Below are 21,844 nucleotides of genomic sequence, written 5' to 3'. Positions count from 1 at the left end.
GTTGCACACATCCTGAGACAGTTAGCTGGCTACAGTTGATCTTGTGTGTATTGATACTGACAAGGGCTATTGCTTAAGACTGTGAATGTGGTAATCACTCTTTTAACTGTTAGAAACATTGTGCGCTCCTGCATGTTCCAATCCAGGGTGTGACCGCAAGCTATAACGATCTATGTATGAACTCGAAATGAACTGCCGCGTTTCTTTTTTTCTTCTTGTCAACGATCTTGAGTATTAAAGGAAGTCTCTGCTTCCTGCAAGCAGGCTAGCTGCCTGTGGCATCTTGAGCAAGCAGGTGCTGCAAGCCTCTTTGCCACCAAGAATAAAGAAATTTCTTTTTACTTTTAATTGGTGTCTGCCTTCTGTTGTTCTTCAACTTTCAGCGTCCACAGGCTCTTTGTGGCTTTTGTGACACAAGCCATTATTCATTCTCATCGGACTCCTATCATTCCACTACTCTAATCCTGCCTCTAATTCATTCTACCAATATTTCTTAGCTGAGGGGGTGTCAAACCCCTCTCTGTCCATCATATCTGTTTGACAAGGCCTATCCTTACTCCCTGCTAGCTCAGCAGTCACCACCAATATTTATAGTTGGAAAGTTTATATTCCCTCTCTAACAGAGGGGGTCCGTCCTTTCCAGCTCTCTTGCACGTCTGAGGTTTGGCTTATGAAATAGTCGTGGTTTCTAGCTCATACAGAATAATACAAATATGTAGGCATAAGCTTTTTTAACCCTAACATTTAGTCTTAATACCTAGGGAAATATAATCTTTCTCATGGGCTTAAAATACTTTTCTAATACATAGAGATTACCAACTTTAAGAATACATTTTTCTATATCATCTAATTTGGAAATCAAAATTACATTTCTGCACTGCAGTTTTGCACAAGCTGTCACAGGATGCACTTCAGTTGAGAGCTCATGTCCAGCTGTATAAGAACCAGCAGTACTTGGTCTTCTCTTTATCTTCACATGAACACTGGAATCTGTCAGGTTCTCTAATTTTCTTAAGAACACACAAGTGTACCGTGAGTGTCTGACCCATTGTGGTGACGCCACTGTTAATTTCCTTGTGGCGCTGAAGTTTACTCCTTTGTGATAAGCACTTGCCATATTCAGGAAAGCAATATGGTTTCTCTCAAGTATGAATTTTTCGATGGGTTGAAAGATTGCCAGCTTGTGAAAAGCACTTGCCACATTCAGAACAATGATAAGGCTTCTCTCCTGTATGAATTCTTTGGTGAATTTGAAGACTGGTCTTGAGCAAAAAGCACTTGCCACATTCAGAACAACGATACGGCTTCTCTCCTGTATGAATTCTTTGGTGAATTTGAAGACTGGTCTTGAGCAAAAAGCACTTACGACATTCAGAACAACAATAAGGCTTCTCTCCTGTGTGAATTCTTTGGTGGAGCTGAAGAGCCCCTTTTGTTGAAAATTTCTTGCCACATTCAGAACAGCAATAAGGCTTCTCTCCTGTGTGACTTCTTTGGTGGACCTGAAGAGCCGCTTTCTGTGAAAAGTTCTTTCCACATTTAGAACAGCAATAAGGTTTTACTCCTGTGTGAATGCTTTGGTGTGCATAAAGTGAACTCCTTTTTAAAAAACGTTTGCCACATTCAGAACAGCAATAAGGCTTTTCTCCTGTGTGAATTCTTTGGTGGCTCTGAAGATTCTTCTTAAGTGAAAACTGCTTGCCACATTCAGAACAGCAATAAGGTTTCTCTCCCGTATGAACTGTTTGGTGGTTCAGAAGATTGTGCTTTTCTGTAAAGTGATTGCCACATTCAGAACAGCAATAAGGCTTTTCTCCTGTGTGAATTTTTTGATGGATTTGAAGACGGCTCTTCTGCAAAAACTGCTTGCCACATTCAGAACAGCAGTAAGGCTTTTCTCCCGTGTGAATTCTTTGGTGTACCTGAAGACTGCTCTTCTGCAAAAACTGCTTACCACATCCAGAACAGCAATAAGGCTTTTCTCCAGTGTGAATTCTTTGGTGGATCTGAAGATACCATCTCTGCAAAAACTTCTTGCCACATTCAGAACAGCAATAAGGTTTCTCTCCTGTATGAATTCTTTGGTGTCTATGAAGATTGTTCTTATACAAAAACTTCTTGCCACATTCAGAACAGCAATAAGGCTTCTCTTGTGTGTGAATTCTTTGGTGGTACTTTAGATGGGTCTTTTTCAAAAACTCCTTGCCACATTCAGAACAGCAATAAGGCTTCTCTTTGTGAATTCTTTGGTGGCTCTGAAGATGGATCTTTTTCAAAAACTTGTCGCCACATTTAGAACAGCAATATGGATACTCTCTTGTGTGAATTGTTTGGTGTTTCAGAAGATTGCGCTTTTCTGAAAATCGTTTGCCACATTCAGAACAGCAATAAGGCTTCTCTCCTGTGTGAATTGTTTGGTGTCTTAGAACACTGCTCTTTTGTGAAAACCGCTTGTCACATTCTAAACAGCAATAAGGCTTTTCTCCTGTATGCATTCTTTGATGGCTCTGAAGATGCCATTTTTGTGAAAACTGCTTGCCGCATTCAGAACAGCAATAAGGCTTCTCTTCCATATGAATTCTTCTGTGTATCTTAAGACATCCCTTGGATGAAAATTGTTTGCCACATTCAGAACAGCAATAAGGCTTTTCTCCCGTGTGAATTCTTTGGTGGATCTGAAGATCCCATTTGTGTGAAAACTGCTTGCCACATTCAGAACAGCAATAAGGTTTCTCTCCTGTGTGGATTCTTTGATGTCTATGAAGTAAACACCTTTTTAAAAACTGCTTGCCACATTCAGAACAGCAGTAATGCTTCTCTGCCATGTGAATGCTTTTGTGTATCTGAAGATTTGCCCTGGACTTGAACAGTTTGCCAGATTCAGAACAGCAATGAGGTTTGTCTCCTGTGTGAAGTTTAAAAGAAAAAAAATAAAGCTTTATTCTCAATCCACTTATCTATTATTCACATTAAGTCACAACATTAAATACTGGATGAAATAATCAACAGCGTTTTATAAGCATAAGCAACTGTAAAACTTGGTCTGCAAAAGGAAAGGAATCAACTTCGTAATGTTCCTTTCTGTATTACAATGACACAGTACCTGAGCACGATGGTTGGACATATGAAAATGAAATAAAGAGATCATATCTGTGAGAGACCCAGTTGGCAAAACTACTGGTCACATTTTGTAAACTAAAATGACATAACTGCATCAGAATTTCATCATTATACTATTAATATATTATTAACAATTATACCTTGTTCTTATTTTATTTGATTAATGGAGTGAAAAGTGATCATCTTCAGGTTCATCTATAAAGCAGAGCACCATGCCAAAGATGTGAAATGCACCTTTAATCATTTTCCCCACACATCAAAATGACTTACTTCAATCAGCAAAGTTAACAAACACTGGGAGAAAAAATATGGATATGAGATACACTGGATTAGCACTGTTATTTGTGTCTGCTCTGGATGGGGGTGGAAGTGGAAACAAGGATTGATCAGCTTTGTGACACACTCGTGACATTCATACTCTCTATCACAATGTTAATGGATGTGTAGTGTCACCATTTATTGCTGCTAAACATACTGATTAGCCACAATAGAGGAGGAGCCCATCTGGAGTTGAAGTCATTCTGAAAGAGGTCTGTACTACCTATTTGGGTCATTCACCTGAGTCCGCTCAGCACCAGGTGGTGATCACTTGACACCTTAGCGCCTCCTTTTATCCAATTGTCCAGAACCTTTGGCCTCAGAGTAGACTTCATTTGGATACAGAATAGACAATGCAACCACAGCCAATCACTGACTCTTGACCCAAGGTATGCTAGTACCAGGTATGCTCATGAGAAACCTTGTGATCAAATATAATGTTTGTTATTGATAATCCTTAACCAGAACAGAAGTCAAATAATTCACCACTTCAGCAGAAATCATGCAGATCACTCCTCCTATTCTTGTCCCTCCATGTTCCTTGATTTTTCCCCACAAGCCTGTTGAATTCTCCCATTAGGACTATACAGCCAGTAGACGGTACCCTTTTTCAGCACTGAATCCAATGCCTCTTAAAAAGCCACAGTTGTTTGGTTCATGCACACACACACACAAACAATGATGAAGGTTCTCCTCTATGGAACTTGAAATCTCATTAAGATGGCTTTCAAATCCTCTGGAAGAGGTTCAAACTGTAAGATACTCAGCCAAGGTCTTCTCCGTACCCACACCCCTACTTGAAGTATCTCGCATGAGGCAACTTTAGTGTAAAACAGATCACTTTAGATCAAGAGTTTTGTTTCAAGGGTCACTATTTCTTGCCAGGATCTCCTCCATAAGCTCCAGCTCATACCCCTTATTACAGAAGCAACATTCCATGGGTCAGAGGGCAGTTTTCACCACCAATGTCTAGTAGACATGGCTCCATTTTACTCTTGCTCATGCTCAACAGTCATTTTGCTCAACCCTCCTCCTTCACCTGGTGATCTCACAGAGTGGCTCAATGAGTCTTTGTCAGATTATGCTTGACGTTCTATGTGAGCCACTTGGCCACCATGCACTCATCACTGATCACAAGCCTGGTTGAAGGCATGAGGCCCAGTATTCCTGTTCTTAGTAAGGTTCTCTGTGATTGAGCAGAGAGGACCATGAGGGCCATTCATGGATTCTTCTGTGTTGACACCTCATTTCAGAAGTTTTCTATGGGTAACCCAGTTAAGACTAGGACTACAGCATTACTTCCATTTCTCTTTGACATAATTGTTTTCTTCAAATCTCAAGAGCTGTAATTTTCACTAGCCTATTAATTATAGAGATTTTCAGTACTGCATGCCCATCCGTAAAACTTTCCTCTCAACCCCCACCCTTCCAACTCTAGTTTTTGAAGAGTAAATGCACTGAATTGGTAAATCCAGCCCAATAATGACAAGGACAAAGGGCCTTATGGGTAAGTGCAACAAGGAGTGACCAAAAACATAAAAGCAAATTCTGATACCTGTATAATGCATTTGAACAGACTTTACAGGCTGAAAAATATCATTTAAACAACAAATATATCTCTCTATTCCAGTAATCCCTCCTCCATCGCGGGGGTTGCGTTGCAGAACCCCCCGCGAAAGGTGAAAATCCGTGAAGTAGAAACCATATGTTCATATGGTTATTTTTATATATTTTAAACCCTTATAAACTCTCCCACACTATTATAAAAATTTCACGCACAATTATACAGCATAAACCCTTTGTATTCTCTTAGATATTAGGTAAGATTCGTTGAAATTATGTAAGTAAACGCAGTTAACATACAGTAAAACCTAAATATTATTATAAAGATATCGAGCGTCTCTGATATCACATATGTTACAGCCATTACGACAGACAGGCCACCAGCAATAAATACGTACAATGCAAGAAAAACTGTATACAGTAAAATGTGTGTACAGTGACACTAAACTATGTGCATGTAATAAGTACAGTCCGTAGATAATTAATTATGGTTACTCACCAACAATGACACGACGACTTGTCCGATAACAACGAGTTTAATTTTACTGCACTACAAAGGATAGCGTTACAGCTCTTCTAAAGGAGCCTCTTCAGGCGACTGTGTAGCACCACCGTTGTTCTTCTTCCATCACTCTTCAATCCAAATCCCTAAAGCAGATTCCATCCAGACTACTGCCTTATCACGTCCACTTGCAACTCATTTTGCGCCCTGGTTAAAGGACACTGCGGCCGTAGATCTTATATGCTTTTCCTCCTTTTTAAATAAAAAGAATCGTGGACTCATTGATGCTGTGATGGTGTCCTGCAGCGGTGTAGCTGTTCCCTTCCTTCAACATATCCAAAACTTTTACCTTTTCTGCAATCATTTGCATCTTCTGTTGGCGCTTGGACACGGTCCCTGAAGCAGGAGCATGTTAATGCTAAATGAGTGAGATGAGACTTCCTGGTTAATGCAGCACTCCGTCGCTGAGCCAATCAGCAGCACACAGGAACTTAACTGCGTGCTCCGATTGGGTAGCTTCTCAGCCATCCGCCAATAGCATCTCTTGTATGAAATCAACTGGGCAAACCAACTGAGGAAGCAAGTACCAGAAGTAAAAAGACCCATTGTCCGCAGAAACCCGCGAAGCAGTGAAAAATCCGCGTTATATATTTAGATATGCTTACATATAAAATCCGCGATAAAGTGAAGCCGCGAAAGTTGAAGTGCGATATAGCGAGGGATTACTGTATATAAAAAAAATCCTGTGACGAGTCAAGACTTTTCTCAAGAGATTTTTTCAAGTCCCGCGAGACGAGACTTTGGCCTTGAGATTTTTTTCAAGTCACTCCCTCCTCTCAACCATATTCAAACATGCCCACGGCCCTCTCACCTCTCATTCATGTGAATGCTTTTGTCAGACACAGTTCCTGCGCTCTCAGCTGTTATAAAATGTTTACATTTTCCTCATTTAAAGTCATTTAGGAAAAGTCCTCAGTTTCATCCTTTAAAGAAGCTTTTCTGGACAGTATTTTTAGACATACAATCTATTTGTTTCCTTCGATGTACTCCTTTTATGGACAATAATTTTATACGTTCTAGATGACACGTCAACGACTATGCAATGAAGAAAGGGCAGTGTGTTGAAAAGAGGCCAAAAGGCGGTGGAGAGAAAAGAACTCGATAAAAAACAATAATAATCTAAGTGTAAATTCGGAAAATAAGGAAAGTAATAATCAGCCTGTACCAAGTGGAATTGAAAACCTAGCAGATCCAAGCAAGGTCGGAAATAAAAGACAAGGAGTAAACATTGTAAAGAGGTTCAAAAACCTTGGCGCGATATACATGCAGAGCAAGGTTAGAGATAATGAAAGTAGTAAAATTCGAAAGTTGCAAAAAAATGATAGTAAAGATCGCTTTAGTGCTAACAAACGGAAATTATTACTCTGTGAAATAACGTAACAGCGAAAAGAGATCAAATGTATGGACATACAGTGGTGTGAAAAACTATTTGCCCCCTTCCTGATTTCTTATTCTTTTGCATGTTTGTCACACAAAATGTTTCTGATCATCAAACACATTTAACCATTAGTCAAATATAACACAAGTAAACACAAAATGCAGTTTTTAAATGATGGTGTTTATTATTTAGGGAGAAAAAAAATCCAAACCTACATGGCCCTGTGTGAAAAAGTAATTGCCCCCTTGGCAAAAAATAACCTAACTGTGGTGTATCACACCTGAGTTCAATTTCCGTAGCCACCCCCAGGCCTGATTACTGCCACACCTGTTTCAATCAAGAAATCACTTAAATAGGAGCTGCCTGACACAGAGAAGTAGACCAAAAGCACCTCAAAAGCTAGACATCATGCCAAGATCCAAAGAAATTCAGGAACAAATGAGAACAGAAGTAATTGAGATCTATCAGTCTGGTAAAGGTTATAAAGCCATTTCTAAAGCTTTGGGACTCCAGCGAACCACAGTGAGAGCCATTATCCACAAATGGCAAAAAACATGGAACAGTGGTGAACCTTCCCAGGAGTGGCCGGCCGACCAAAATTACCCCAAGAGCGCAGAGACGACTCATCCGAGAGGTCACAAAAGACCCCAGGACAACGTCTAAAGAACTGCAGGCCTCACTTGCCTCAATTAAGGTCAGTGTTCACGACTCCACCATAAGAAAGAGACTGGGCAAAAACGGCCTGCATGGCAGATTTCCAAGATGCAAACCACTGTTAAGCAAAAAGAACATTAGGGCTCGTCTCAATTTTGCTAAGAAACATCTCAATGATTGCCAAGACTTTTGGGGAAATACCTTGTGGACTGATGAGTCAAAAGTTGAACTTTTTGGAAGGCAAATGTCCCGTTACATCTGGCGTAAAAGGAACACAGCATTTCAGAAAAAGAACATCATACCAACAGTAAAATATGGTGGTGGTAGTGTGATGGTCTGGGGTTGTTTTGCTGCTTCAGGACCTGGAAGGCTTGCTGTGATAGATGGAACCATGAATTCTACTGTCTACCAAAAAATCCTGAAGGAGAATGTCCGGCCATCTGTTCGTCAACTCAAGCTGAAGCGATCTTGGGTGCTGCAACAGGACAATGACCCAAAACACACCAGCAAATCCACCTCTGAATGGCTGAAGAAAAACAAAATGAAGACTTTGGAGTGGCCTAGTCAAAGTCCTGACCTGAATCCAATTGAGATGCTATGGCATGACCTTAAAAAGGCGGTTCATGCTAGAAAACCCTCAAATAAAGCTGAATTACAACAATTTTGCAAAGATGAGTGGGCCAAAATTCCTCCAGAGCGCTGTAAAAGACTCATTGCAAGTTATCGCAAACGCTTGATTGCAGTTATTGCTGCTAAGGGTGGCCCAACCAGTTATTAGGTTCAGGGGGCAATTACTTTTTCACACAGGGCCATGTAGGTTTGGATTTTTTTTCTCCCTAAATAATAAAAACCACCATTTACAAACTGCATTTTGTGTTTACTTGTGTTATATTTGACTAATGGTTAAATGTGTTTGATGATCAGAAACATTTTGTGTGACAAACATGCAAAAGAATAAGAAATCAGGAAGGGGGCAAATAGTTTTTCACACCACTGTAAGTGATATGACAGAAGTATGTAGATATTGTTCGGCTTTAAAGTTAAAGTCGGAGACTTGTAGATCGTCTAATTCATGTTGCGATCAGGGAGAAGTAGTGTTTCTTCCCAATGAAGAAACTGAGAATTAAAAGATCTGTTATTTGGTGAAAGTGAAATCCACAAACACTACAGGCAAAATATCCAAATGTACAATAATCTGTTCGCATCATTCAATGCTCAAAATGTAGATTTACATGATTCAGGACCATATGCTATGAGAATCTGTGGCCCCGCAAGAATTAAAGTTGCAACAAGTTTAATTTCGAAGAAACCACAATTCAGTCAGGTTGATATTTATGATCACGGAGAAGTGATGCAACAAAGAATCGAAAGAAATTCTACAGCCAATAATGGATACAAATCCATACGTCCAAAAGTATCGCACTTTATACAAAATTTATCTGCAAAACATGGACAAAGAAGTTTTCTTGGATCTCTACAAGAATGGGAAAGATCACGCTCGCATTTATAATACACCAACATGTGACGAATTGTCAGCAATAATAGTTTTGAAAGAAGGAGATATCAAAGAGAAGTTTAAAAAGTATTTGTGTGTTAATTTCTAAACCAAACAGAACAAAAACATATAACTCAACGAATACCTCTAACACAACATGAAACAGGGCGGCACGGTGGCACAGTGGGCAGCGCTGCTGCCTCACAGTTGGGAGACCTGGGGACCTGGGTTTGCTTCCCGGGTCCTCCCTGCGTGGAGTTTGCATGTTCTCCCCGTGTCTGCATGGGTTTCCTCCGGGCGCTCCGGTTTCCTCCCACAGTCCAAAGACATGCAGGTTAGGTGGATTGGCGATTCTACATTGGCCCTAGTGTGTGCTTGGTGTGTTTGTGTGTGTCCTGCGGTGGGTTGGCACCCTGCCCGGGATTGGTTCCTGCCTTGTGCCCTGTGTTGGCTGGGATTGGCTCCAGCAGACCCTCGTGACCCTGTGTTCAGATTCAGCGGGATGGAAAATGGATGGATGGACAACATGAAACATAATTTTCTTTCAATTTATTACATTTTACTATTTTTAACTATGGTTAATTAATCGCTGTAATGTAAAATAGTTCTATTATGCATATGAAATGGTTCCCATGAAAATAACAATCTGTTTAAATTGTACATCTGCTTCCCCATACGCAAGCGGCAGAGACACGAAGTGGCTAGTGCGTAGCGCCCGCCTGGGGGTTGGCGAGCGAAGCCCCCTAGTTAACAGTAAGTTGTGCACATTAACAATAGTCATTATGAAGTCTGCCACCCCCACATACAAAGGACAGATTCAGTCAATTCATAAAGAACTGAGACCACTTCACTTTCTGCACACTTAATTGTGCTGTAGATTTTAACATTTGTAATTGTTTGTAATAAGAATATAAGTTTAAAGTCACTGTGCTCTGTATAATAATTATTGTATGAATCCACTCTCATGTACAGGCCAGGCCAAAGTTAGCACACAGGGTCTCTCAGCATTTAGAACTGCTAGGCAAGCATTTAAAGAGAGAAGGTACAACTACGAAAATGGGCATTGCACTATTTCTGTATGTTAGAGATGAAATGGAATCCTCTCCTGGCTTTGTTTGGAACCTAAGTAAGGGCCTGCACGTGGAGGAACCAGTATACAGTATAACACTTGGACAGCAGTCAAACACTTTGAAGCCGACGGACGGATGGGTGATATTGTCATCCGTCCTGAAAACCCTTCCAGCGCAGCGACGGAAAACGGCAGACTGTATACATCGAGATCCCACCTTGATAAAAGTATTGTCTTGCTATGGCTTCCTCCCTCTGTAATGCTGCGTAAATCATTAGTAAAGAGAGCTAAGTTATTTTCTCTTATGTGATTTTTACCACCGTATCACTATGGGAGAGGTATCGCCTTTTAATATCTGTATACTTTTCGGGTTACTTAAAACGCCACGATTACAAAGCAACTTATTCCAACTAGGGAGGTATCGCTCCCTAAAAGGAAGCATTGTTGTCCATCAATCTATACTCAGTACCCCATATCCACGTACACACATATTATCAGAAAAGTTTGCAAATTTATCACAAGTCCTAAACTGAAATCTCTCATTGTTTCGCATGATAGCGTTGCCCTTCACCCCTGCAGGCAAACTTGATAAATGCCTTAGTTAATAGTTCTCATAATGTTTGACAAAAAATGGTAAAGAGTTTAGTAATCTGTAGAAGATCACCAGATCACTTACAGAAGTAAAATGTTTTGTCCTACGTTTACACCCCAGAACTTGAATTTTGGAGAGGAGTTGCGGTTATCCCTCCATCACTTAAAAGTCCTGAATGTTCTACCTTATTAAAGTGGGGAACCCCCTTGCACTTTCAAGGCAGAGAATGCTTTAATTAATGGCAGTTTTGTGTTTTTTACAGAATAAGTGAAGTGAATGGTCAAATTATTATTATTTTTTTTTTTTTTTTAAATACAGCACATACAGAGCCACAATAAATGAACAGAAGTTTCTCATTCATCCTCTGGTTGTCATGAATATGGCACACGTTGTCTGTCCAACCATCCATTTTCTAAGCGAGATATCCAGTTCAGGGTCATCGGGAGTCGCTGCCTGTCATGGCTGCAATGGGTGTAACACTGGAGCCAACCTCGGACACTTCATCAATGCATTGCTCCAATATAAAATGTATTTGGTGTGATAGACGGCCAGCAGCTCATCCTTGCAGACACACCCAGGATGCTAGATGGCGTCTCCCCTGCAGCATAGAGGTGCCCCGGATTCCCGTAGGGCACCATGGGAGATGGAGTTCGGCTTCACAGCCCTGCTGGGTGCTGCTGTGTAACGCGGGGACTTTTATTTTCCCTATAGCCCGAAAGTACTCTCAAGTCACAGGGGGCGGAAGAACAGAAGCTCTTTCGGGCTGAAGAAAAATATAAGTCTTCATCTGACCCGGAAGTGCTATTGAATCACATGGACAGAAGGACAGGAGCACTTCTGGGTCAAGGACTATATAAAGGACTATGAGAGACCCAGTTAGCGGAGCCGGAGTTGGGAAGGAGTGTGACGGAGCTGCTGGATGGACAATTAGAGTATTGTGATATTTAGTAACAAAAAATGTGATATGTCTGATGAAATTAATGAAATATTAAAAACAATCCAACTCTATCCCAAACGATTCTGACTGTTACACCACACCTACGTTTTCCGACTTGTTAAAAAAAAAGTGCTTCTTTTACCACAAATTTAAGGAATAGGCAAACATCAAAAAGCAACATTTTCTGCAAATTATTATGTATTAAATGGTATTTTTCTACTTTTTCATAAACTTTTAAAATATTATGTTGCAACTTTATGTTGCAGACAACTTATTACATATGACTGGGGATGTGATTCAAATATGTAGAAGTACAGTTGCTATTTATTAAGGTCTCTCTGAAGAGGAGTTGAATTCTGCTCATGTGTAAAAGGGGCACAGATTCACTAATGGATTCTTAAAATAGCAGAAGTGGTAAAAAGCACATACAAGAAGTGTAAATAATCCTGTGGATTTTTATTCTTTTCCACAATACAAACACAATTTGTAAATTCATATGTCTTTCAAAACAAAGGCACAATGGTACAATTATAATGCAAGAACAGAAAATTGCTAAACCTTACAATAACGTAGATGAAACACATTAAACACACAGTAAACCACATCCATTTCAAACAAAAAGCTCAAGACCACCCATTATGGTTCATAACCCCCCAAACAATCAGCCCCACGGCCCTAAGGCTTACACACATTTCTATTTTTTTTTTTTTAACTTACCTGTTCTGGATTTACCCGAAGTTGATGGCTGATCTTCTGGAGTTCTAACAGATGACACCTCCTCAGTCCTCTTTGCGTCAGACTCTAATGATTCAGACTTCACATTGATAGAAGACTCTGGTGATGGACAGTGTCTGCTTTGAGAAGAGACAAACTCAGTCACTGCTCCATCTTGTTCATCTTCCTTCACACTCTCAATCCTTTTAAATGTGTGTACCTCAATGCTGACAGACGTCTCTTCAGCCTCTTCTTTAATGCCCACAGACCCCAGTTCACATTCCTCGTCTTTAATGCCCAGACTCGCCTGTTTAGGTTGGACACACTCCCATTCACAGTCCTCCTCCTTAACATGTGGGGTCCTTTTGTCCAGAATATTCATGTTGGCCTCATGTTCCTCCTCTTTCAAATCCATCTAGTCCCAACAGTAAATGGCAGCTTTCTCTCTCTCTCTCCCTGTGGAAAAAAAACGGATTTGAGTCCCACAAAACTGCAAGCTTCAGATCTAAAGACATTTACATTGAATTTTACAACATTATCTCAGTTAAGGTTTAAATCAGGTAAGACAGTAAACAGCATGTTGACAGTAAGTCACTACTGTTTAAATAAAATTAACAGGGTGGGCTGAGAGTTCATTAAACTGGAAGAAGATGACCATCTCCCACACTTATGGATCAGCAGCATTCACTACTTGGATTAAACATATGTTGATGTTCAGGTTCTAGAACTGCATTATCAGTTATGAGCAGGAATGTTTACGCAAGTAGAACCTCAGGACTTTTAAAAAAACCTGACACATCAAAAAGGGGAAAATGAAATGAGAACCTAAACTTGCAGGAAAGTACAGCCTGCGTCGTGAAGAAAACTTCTCCAGCAAAAATACACAGAGTTTCTAGATAGGCAGTCAGAATAAGCTTTATTGAACAGCATATTAAATCATAGCAGAGCACATAAAACTTGTCTCAGTTCAATGAAGTGAGCCCAGTAGTCCGGACATGGTTCATATTTATTTCAGTTCTAATCACTAAACATCCCCACTTTGTACATTTTTCTTGTCATCCACTTTACATGTTATCTTCATGATAATGACCTTGTCCTATACCCTCTTCAATAACAATTGCTTAGTAATCATAAATCCTTTCCAAGCAGTCATTTCAACTCGAAGGTCGTACAGGCCGCCTGGCCCAAAGACAGCCATCACCTAATTATCTTTCACTTTCCTAATCTTGAACTAATAAAAACTGGCGCCCTTTTAATTAATCAATCCTCATCATTAAGTTGGGATCAGGATGACCCTGCATATGAGAAACTGAACTGCTCAATTAATAATTACTTGTTGCACCAGCATGTGTTGAAGCAGGCTGACGTGGGCATCCTCAGCCCTAAAGAAGGCACTCTGAGTCTCAGGACAGGCAGCAGAATCAGGCTTTATTGTACGGCGCACATACAGACTCACTTAAGATGGAAAGAGCGAGCAGCTATGGGCAGCTCTTACATTTATTACAGTTCTTATCACACAAGGCATTATTTGCCCTCATCTGACTCCTAATATTCTCCTGCTCTATTTCTGCCCCTAATTAATTCCTCCAGTATTTCTCAGCTGAGGGGGTGTCAAACTCCCCTCTGTCCGACAAGGTCTTTCTGTACTCCCTACTAGCTCAGCACTTGCTACCATTATTTATAGCCAAAGAGTTCACATTCTCTGTATACGCGAGGGCCCATCCTTTTCCAGCTCTCCTGCTCGTCTAACCTTTGGCTTATAAACTATTGGTGGTTTCTAGCTCATACAGAATAATAAAAAATATGTCAGCGTAAGTCTTTTTAATCCTAACTCTTACATCTTAACGCTTAGTGAAATATAGTATTTACTTTTCTCATGTGTTTATAATACTTTTCTAAAACGTAGAGATTACCAATTTGAAGAATACATTTTTCTATACATCCTATAAGGCTAAAATCATAGGCAGCTGTGCAGGGTGCAGCTTCACTGATAAGGGCTGAGCTGTGGTCAGCGTGGAACAGACAAGCGCAGTGCTTCCTGGCTGCTTGAAGACAAGAAAAATGCAAGACTTTAATAGTTAACTCTTCCATAGTTAGGCTAGCTGGTATTATACATTTTGCAAAATGGCAGCACATTAGGACGCAGAGGCTACTCCGCATCCCAAATATGCTGCATTTTTAAAAAAAAAAAATTTGTAGTCAAATCTGTTACGACAACATGTGTGTGAGAGGCGTGCAAAGACTTGCGTACAACTGCTGCAATCTTTTGAAAAATCAACAAAAGATTTAAGGATAACAACTTCACCGACACATGCTGTAACAGAGGAGCTCCACCTGTTCCGCAAGCCCATCCCCAAATCGCCTGTAGCGCTCATCCCAGCGAAGAGACGCCGAAAGCGGTGCGAGCGAACCTAGAAGCGCGGTAAGCGGAGAGGCGTCCGGGCTAAGCTAAAGGCTAATTCTACCAGATCGGTGGTCCCATCCATCATACTGGCGAATGTTCACTCGCTGGAAAACAAACTCAACCACATCCGATTACAGAAAGCTGCACATTGTGACAGGAGGGACTGCTGTGTGTTCATTTTCACGGAAAACTGGTTGAATAACAACATTTCCGATGCGGCCATTCAGCTATCCGTGCAGACAGAGACACCAGAAAACCTGGAAAAACATGCGGCGGCGGTCTGTGTATTTATATCAACACAGAATGGTGTAGAAACACAAATATGATCACCACATACCATTCAACACTGGTGGAATTCGTAGCAGTGAAGTGCAGACCTTATTAATTGCCGCTGGAGTTCAGCGTCATTGTTATTGTGGAGGTGTACATTCCCCCCGATGCTTAGGCTAAGGAGCTGCTGTTTGAGTTGTACGAAGCCATCAGCAAACTGCAATCTTGGTACCCCAAGGGCTTTCTCATCTTCGCCAGGGACTTCAGTCAAGCAAATTTAAAGACTGTGCTGCCCACATTCCACCAACATGTCCAGTTCCCAATGAGAGGAGTGAATATATTGGCCTTGGTCTACACAAACACCAGATCTGCATACACAGCAACCCCCCCCAAAAAACCTCAGACTCTCTGAACACACTACGCTAATTCCCACTCCAGCATACAACCCACTGCTGAAGAGAGTAAAACCTGTGACAAAGCAGATCAAAACATGGCCAGAGGGAGCTACTGAAGCCCTGCAGGAGTGTTTCTAGTGCACAGACTGGAACATCTTCAGAGAAGCTGGCCAGCACATTGACATTAATGAGTATGCCGCGACTGTGACGGGATACATCTACACATGCATTGAAGATGTCATTATTATCAAAACTGTCACAACGGGTGCCAACCAGAAGCAATGGTTTACACCAGAAGTTCATGAACTGCTGAAAACATGGGATTGCTGCTTTCAGAGCAAATGACAATGTGGCGCTCAGAGCAGCAAGAACCAACCTGTCCTGGGGCATCAAGTTGGCAAAGTGCAAATATGCAAAGAAAATCAACAATCACTTCACCTGTTCGAGAGATGCACGGCTCATGCGACAGGGTATCCCAGCCATCACTAACTACAGGACCCCGACGTGTGTGTGCGATATTAACACATCTCTTCCGGATGCGCTCAACTCCTTCTATGCCAGGTTTGAGACCCAGAACACAAAGCCAACACAGACCACCCCCACTCCAGACAATGAGGTGCTATCCCTGTCTGCTGCCAATGTGAGAAAGACTCTCACCAGTGTCAACCCACGCAAAGCTGCTGGACCTGATAACATACCCGGACGTGTGCTCAGAGACTGTGCTGACCAGCTGACTGATGTTCTTGTAGACATCTTCAACACCTCCCTGAGTCAAGCTGTCGTCCCTCAGTGCTTCAAGGCCACCACCAGCAGACCTGTTCCAAAGAAGGCCAACAGCTTCAGATCTCAATAATTACCGCCCATTAACAATTACACCAGTCATCATGAAGTGCTTTGAGGGGATAGTCCTGAGCCACATTAAGAACCAGCTCAGTACCGCACAAACCAATCAACAGACAATACAATCGGACCTGCACACCATCTGGCCCTGTCACACATAGAACACCCATGTGTGAATGCCATTCATTCAACACCATCATCCCTCAGCAGCTGATTGGCAAGCTGGACCTGCTTGGACTGAACACCTCCACCTGCAACTGGATCCTGGTCTTCCTCACCCCAGACAGTCCAGATCGGCAACATCAGCTCCAACAGCATCACGCTGAGCACAGGTGCCCCCCAAGGATGTGTGCTGAGTCTGTTGCTCTTCACGCTGCTGACACATGACTGCACCTACAGCTCTAGCACAAATCATATTACCAAGTTTGCGGATGACACCACAGTTGTAGGGCTCATCAAAGATAACGATACAGAGAGGAGGTGCAACGGCTGGGAGCCTCATACAAGGACAATAGTCTGTCTCTTAATGTTGCCAACACAAAATAGCTGATTGTTGACTTCAGAAAGACCAAGGTTGGCCACTCCCCACTCAGCATCGACGGCGTCACAGTGGAGAGAGTGAAGAGCACCAAATTCCATGGTGTTCACCTCACAGGGTTTCCTCTCCTGGACTGGCAACACCGGTTCCCTGACCAAAAGAGCCCAGCAGCACCTTCCCTTTCTGTGTCGACTGAAGAAAGTGCACCTCCCCAAACCCATCCTCACCACCTTCTACAGAGGCACCAGCTGTGTTACAGTCTGGTATGGAAACTGTCACACCTCCGACCGCAGAGCCCTTCAGAGGATTGTGTGGATTGCTGAGCACATCATAGGCAGCCCTCTACCAAGCATCCAAGACATTTACAACTCCCGCTCCCTACAGAAGGCCACTAGCATTGTGGCCGACCCCCACACCCCTCCCACGAACTGTTTACCCCCCATTCCATCTGGAAGAAGAAGACTCTGCAGCGACACAAGCAGACCTGCTAGACTGTGCAATGGCTTCTTCCCCCAAGCAGTTCGGGTCCTGAACACCATGCTGCCCCCTTCCGCACTGGACTGTCTTCTCCACTAATTACTCTCCCCCATTTAATCCCCCTGGCTGTTTCTTATAAAACTTACGATGTTTATGCCTACAATGTTATGTTTACAAGCCAATATATCTGTCCATATGTACATACTTTACTCTCTCAACACAATGCATACTTGCACAATTGTTCATATTTGCACATTGTAATTGAACTAAAGAACTGCACATATAATACAGGTTTATACTACTTACCTGCTGTTTATTTGTTTTTTCTGCATGGATTCTTATAGTTCTAAGTCTACAGTCTGCATTTGTTACAGCCTCTCTGATGTGCCTCCCTCCCCAAAGTCCTTTTTGCTAGATACTAGGGGGGACTGCCCCCTGCTCACTTCGCTCGCCAACCCCCAATCATGCTCTACGCGCCAGCCACTTCACGTATGGGAAAGCGAATGTACAATTTAAACAGATTGTTATTTTCATGGGAATTGTTACATTTGGATAATCAAACCAACTATTTTACATTACAGCGAGTAATTAACCATATTAAAAATAGTAAAATGTAATAAATTGAAAGAAATTTATGTTTCACTAGCCATGTGCGCCCAACTATGTTGCACGTGTTAAAGTTGTCTGTGAAGGGCTCCCTGTTTAAACGTGGCTGCCAGTAGTGAACTGGGCCCTTCGTCGCACAGCATTATGATTTTTTATAAGGGAAACAAAATTACAAAACAAAACCCTTGGACATTGATTCGATAGGAACGGCCTACTCGGAATCACTGTCCGAATAGTAATTATGTGGTGGTGGAGGAGCATTTCTGCTTCACTCCGTTCACAGTCCGTCTCATTTTCACGATGCTGTCGTTTCCTCTCACGATCTCTTCTCAACCTTTCTCCAATGTCGCAGGTTGCTTTGTGCCAATCCAAAGAGTAAGGAAGAACCAATGCTTCTTTCTTGAACTCCAAACGCCGACTAATGGAAAATCACAGAAGTGTGTCCGACTTATATACTCTGACTGCCGACTCCAAGAAGTGGGTGAACATTCGATTTGGACGAAGTGCTGCCAATGACGGTCGATAGAAACACAAAAAACCACAGTCTCGACAACGTAGCAGGTGTCGACGCCAGATATAAAACACAAAGAGTGGTATCGACAGTGTTTGTAAACAAAAGTAACAACCAAGGCAGTGTCAGGGGAACATGAATTCGCAGACAAACAAAGATCAAGATCCAAATGAAGATTATATATAAAGATGTTGCTTTAGAGGTATTCGTTAAGTTGTACGTTTTTGTTCTGTTTGGCTTTGAAATTAACACACAAATACTTTTTAAACTTACTCTTTTAATGTAAAACTTCAGTAAAAAAATGTTTTAATTAACTTTTCGTCAATATCGCATTGAATTTTGATTCTGTATTTGGCCTTACATTGTGACAACGCAACGTATAACTGCCCGTGAGTGAATATCATTTCTTTTTTCTAATAAATAAACTGACTTTTTCGAATGTTTGTCTCTGTGATTTGTTAATTGTCTTTGCAAAAACTATTCTAATGGGAAACTGTCAACGTTTTAATACGAATGGCATATCAACATCTCCTTTGGTGTCTAATGTTAAATCCTGAAGATGTACTACATTACCTTTCTTTTCGCCTGTTAAAATTTTACATGTCAGAATTGTTCGACCAATTTTGAATACAACTAATCTTGTCCTATTGTATAGCCCATCACTCAGACATAAATTATGCAATAACATTACGATACATCCTTCTTTCAACAGTAATTCGGCTGTTGGAAGACCGGACTTTGTTAACAGTTGTCGATATTCTACAGGATATTGTAAGTTGATGTCTTCATCTTCCACACAATCACCACCAACTGTTTCAGCATAGTCTATGGATACACATTTAACCAATTTGCTGTGTAACCGATCGACAGTTTTCACGTTAATTCGTTTGACTTCATGGTTTCTCGGTGCTAGGATTGCCCGTGTACTCATTTCTTCTGTTGATAACCCTTCAAGATGAAATTCTTCATTAAGATTTGGACATAATAAGTCTTCTTTTATTGGGAACTTAAATTGAAGAAAACGTAAAAATTTATAAGAGCTGAGGGCGCAGGAACTGTCTGGCAAAAGCATTCAAAACAAATGAGAGGTGAGTGGACTGGGGGTGTGGGCCGTTAAAAGGAAATGGCTGAGAGGAGGGCAGGATTGAAAAAAATCTTCCAAAAAGTCTCGTCTCCGCCCAGGATTTTTGTATTATATAATGGACAGATGTATTTGTATATTTGGTATATACGTGCAGCTTCAGTGATATGAAAAACTTTGGAACCCCTCTTAATTAATTGGATTTCTGTTTCTCATTGGTAGAGCTTTCAAAGTAACAACTTCCTTTTAATAAATGACATGCCTTATGGAAACAGTAGTATTTCAGCAGTGACATTAAGTTTATTGGATTAACAGAAAATATGCATCATAACAAAATTAGACAGGTACATACTTTTGGGCACCCCAACAGAGATATGACATCAATACTTAGTTGAGCCTCCTTTTCAAATATAACAGCCTCTAGACGCTGTCCTCCTATAGCCTTTGAGTGTCTGGATTCTGGATGGAGGTATGGTTGACCATTCTTCCATACAAAATCTCTCCAGTCAGTTAAATTTGATGGCTGCTGAGCACGGACAGCCTGCTTCAAATCATCCCATAGATTTTCGATGATATTCAAGTCAGGGGACTGTGATGGCCATTCCAGAACATTGTACTTCTCTCTCTGCATGAATGCTTTTGTAGATTTCGAACTGTGTTTTGGGTCATTGTCTTGCTGGAATATCCAACCCCTGCGTAACTTCAACTTTGTGACTGATGCTTGAACATTATCTTGAAGAATTTGTTGATATTGGGTTGAATTCATCCGACCCTCGACTTTAACAAGGGCCCCAGTCCCTGAACTAGCCACACAGCCCCACAGCATGATGGAACCTCCACCAAATATGACAATAGATAGCAGGTGTTTTCTTGGAATGTGGTGTTCTTCTTCCGCCATGCAAAGCACTTTTTGTTATGACCAAATAACTCCATTTTTGTCTCATCAGTTCAAAGCACTTTGTTCCACAACGAATCTGGCTTGTCTAAATGAGCATTCACATACAACAAGCGACTCGTTTGTGGCGTGAGTGCAGAAAGGGCTTCTTTCTCATCACCCTGCCATACAGATGTTCTTTGTGCAAATTGCTCTGAATTGTAGAACAATGTACAGATACACCATCTGCAGCAAGATGTTCTTGCAGGTCTTTGGAGGTGATCTGTGGGTTGTGTGTAACCATTCTCACAATCCTGCTCATATGCGCTCCTGGATATTTCTTGGCCTGCCAGACCTGCTGGGTTTAACAGCAACTGTGCCTGTGGCCTTCCATTTCCTGATTCCATTCCTTACAGTTGAAACTGACAGTTTAAACATCTGAGATAGCTTTTTGTAGCCTTCCCCTAAACCAGGAGACTCAACAATCTTTGTTTTCAGATCTTTTGAGAGTTGCTTGAGGATCCCATGCTGTCACTCTTCAGAGGAGAGTCAAAGGTAAGGAAGCACAACTTGCAATTGACCACCTTAAATACCTTTCATCATGATTGTCTATGAAGTTCAAGGCTTAATGAGCTCATCCAACCAATTTGGTGTTGCCAGTAATCAGCATTGAGCAGTGACAGGCATTCAAATCAGCAAAATGACAAAGGGACCCACATTTGTGCACAGCCAGTTGTTCACATTTGATTTAATTTCATACAACTAAATACTGCTTCACTAAAAATCTTTGTTCAGAAAACACCACAGTACTTGGATGTTCCTAGGAAATGAAAGACATACCACTGTTATCGTTATTGTTGAAAGTAAATTATTATGCAGGCTGAGAGGGGTTTCCAAACTTTTTCATATGACTGTATATGTATAGATATTATATTATTTATTGCCTCCTCCCATTCATCTTTTTGTGATCTGTCTGAAGTGCTGTTGTCTCGTTGTGTTGTACATTGAACCTTTAGTCCTGGAGGATGTTATTTCATTTGTGTACTTTAATATAAATGGTTGAGATGACAATAATGCTCCACTTGACATGACTGGCTATAAATTGATGAATTATTATATTGATTCATGAAGTAGTGATGACATATACAGTGGTGTGAAAAACTATTTGCCCCCTTCCTGATTTCTTATTCTTTTGCATGTTTGTCACACAAAATGTTTCTGATCATCAAACACATTTAACATTAGTCAAATATAACACAAGTAAACACAAAATGCAGTTTGTAAATGGTGGTTTTTATTATTTAGGGAGAAAAAAAAATCCAAACCTACATGGCCCTGTGTGAAAAAGGAATTGCCCCCTTGTTAAAAAATAACCTAACTGTGGTGTATCACACCTGAGTCAATTTCCGTAGCCACCCCCAGGCCTGATTACTGCCACACCTGTTT

The 21,844-nt window shown here is 41.2% G+C and overlaps 1 protein-coding gene across 1 annotated transcript in view; it reads right to left on the bottom strand.

The window, feature by feature from the left end:
- Positions 1-412: 412 nt before the first annotated feature.
- Positions 413-21,844, bottom strand: part of LOC127527231 (zinc finger protein 260-like) — a 33,873-nt gene continuing 12,441 nt past the window's right edge. Inside the window, exons 2-3 of the mRNA XM_051925305.1 lie at positions 12,406-12,858; positions 413-2,905 (exon numbers count right to left, since the gene is read on the bottom strand). Of these exons, the coding sequence (XP_051781265.1) occupies positions 1,143-2,905; positions 12,406-12,817 (2,175 nt within the window). The 5' untranslated portion in view covers positions 12,818-12,858 and the 3' untranslated portion in view covers positions 413-1,142. The remainder of the gene's footprint in view (positions 2,906-12,405; positions 12,859-21,844) is intronic.

Source organism: Erpetoichthys calabaricus, chromosome 1 (genome assembly GCF_900747795.2).
Source record: "Erpetoichthys calabaricus chromosome 1, fErpCal1.3, whole genome shotgun sequence".
In the NCBI taxonomy this organism is placed as follows: domain Eukaryota; kingdom Metazoa; phylum Chordata; class Cladistia; order Polypteriformes; family Polypteridae; genus Erpetoichthys; species Erpetoichthys calabaricus.
Note: the sequence above shows the minus strand (reverse complement) of the source record. Positions and strands in the feature narration are given on the sequence as shown.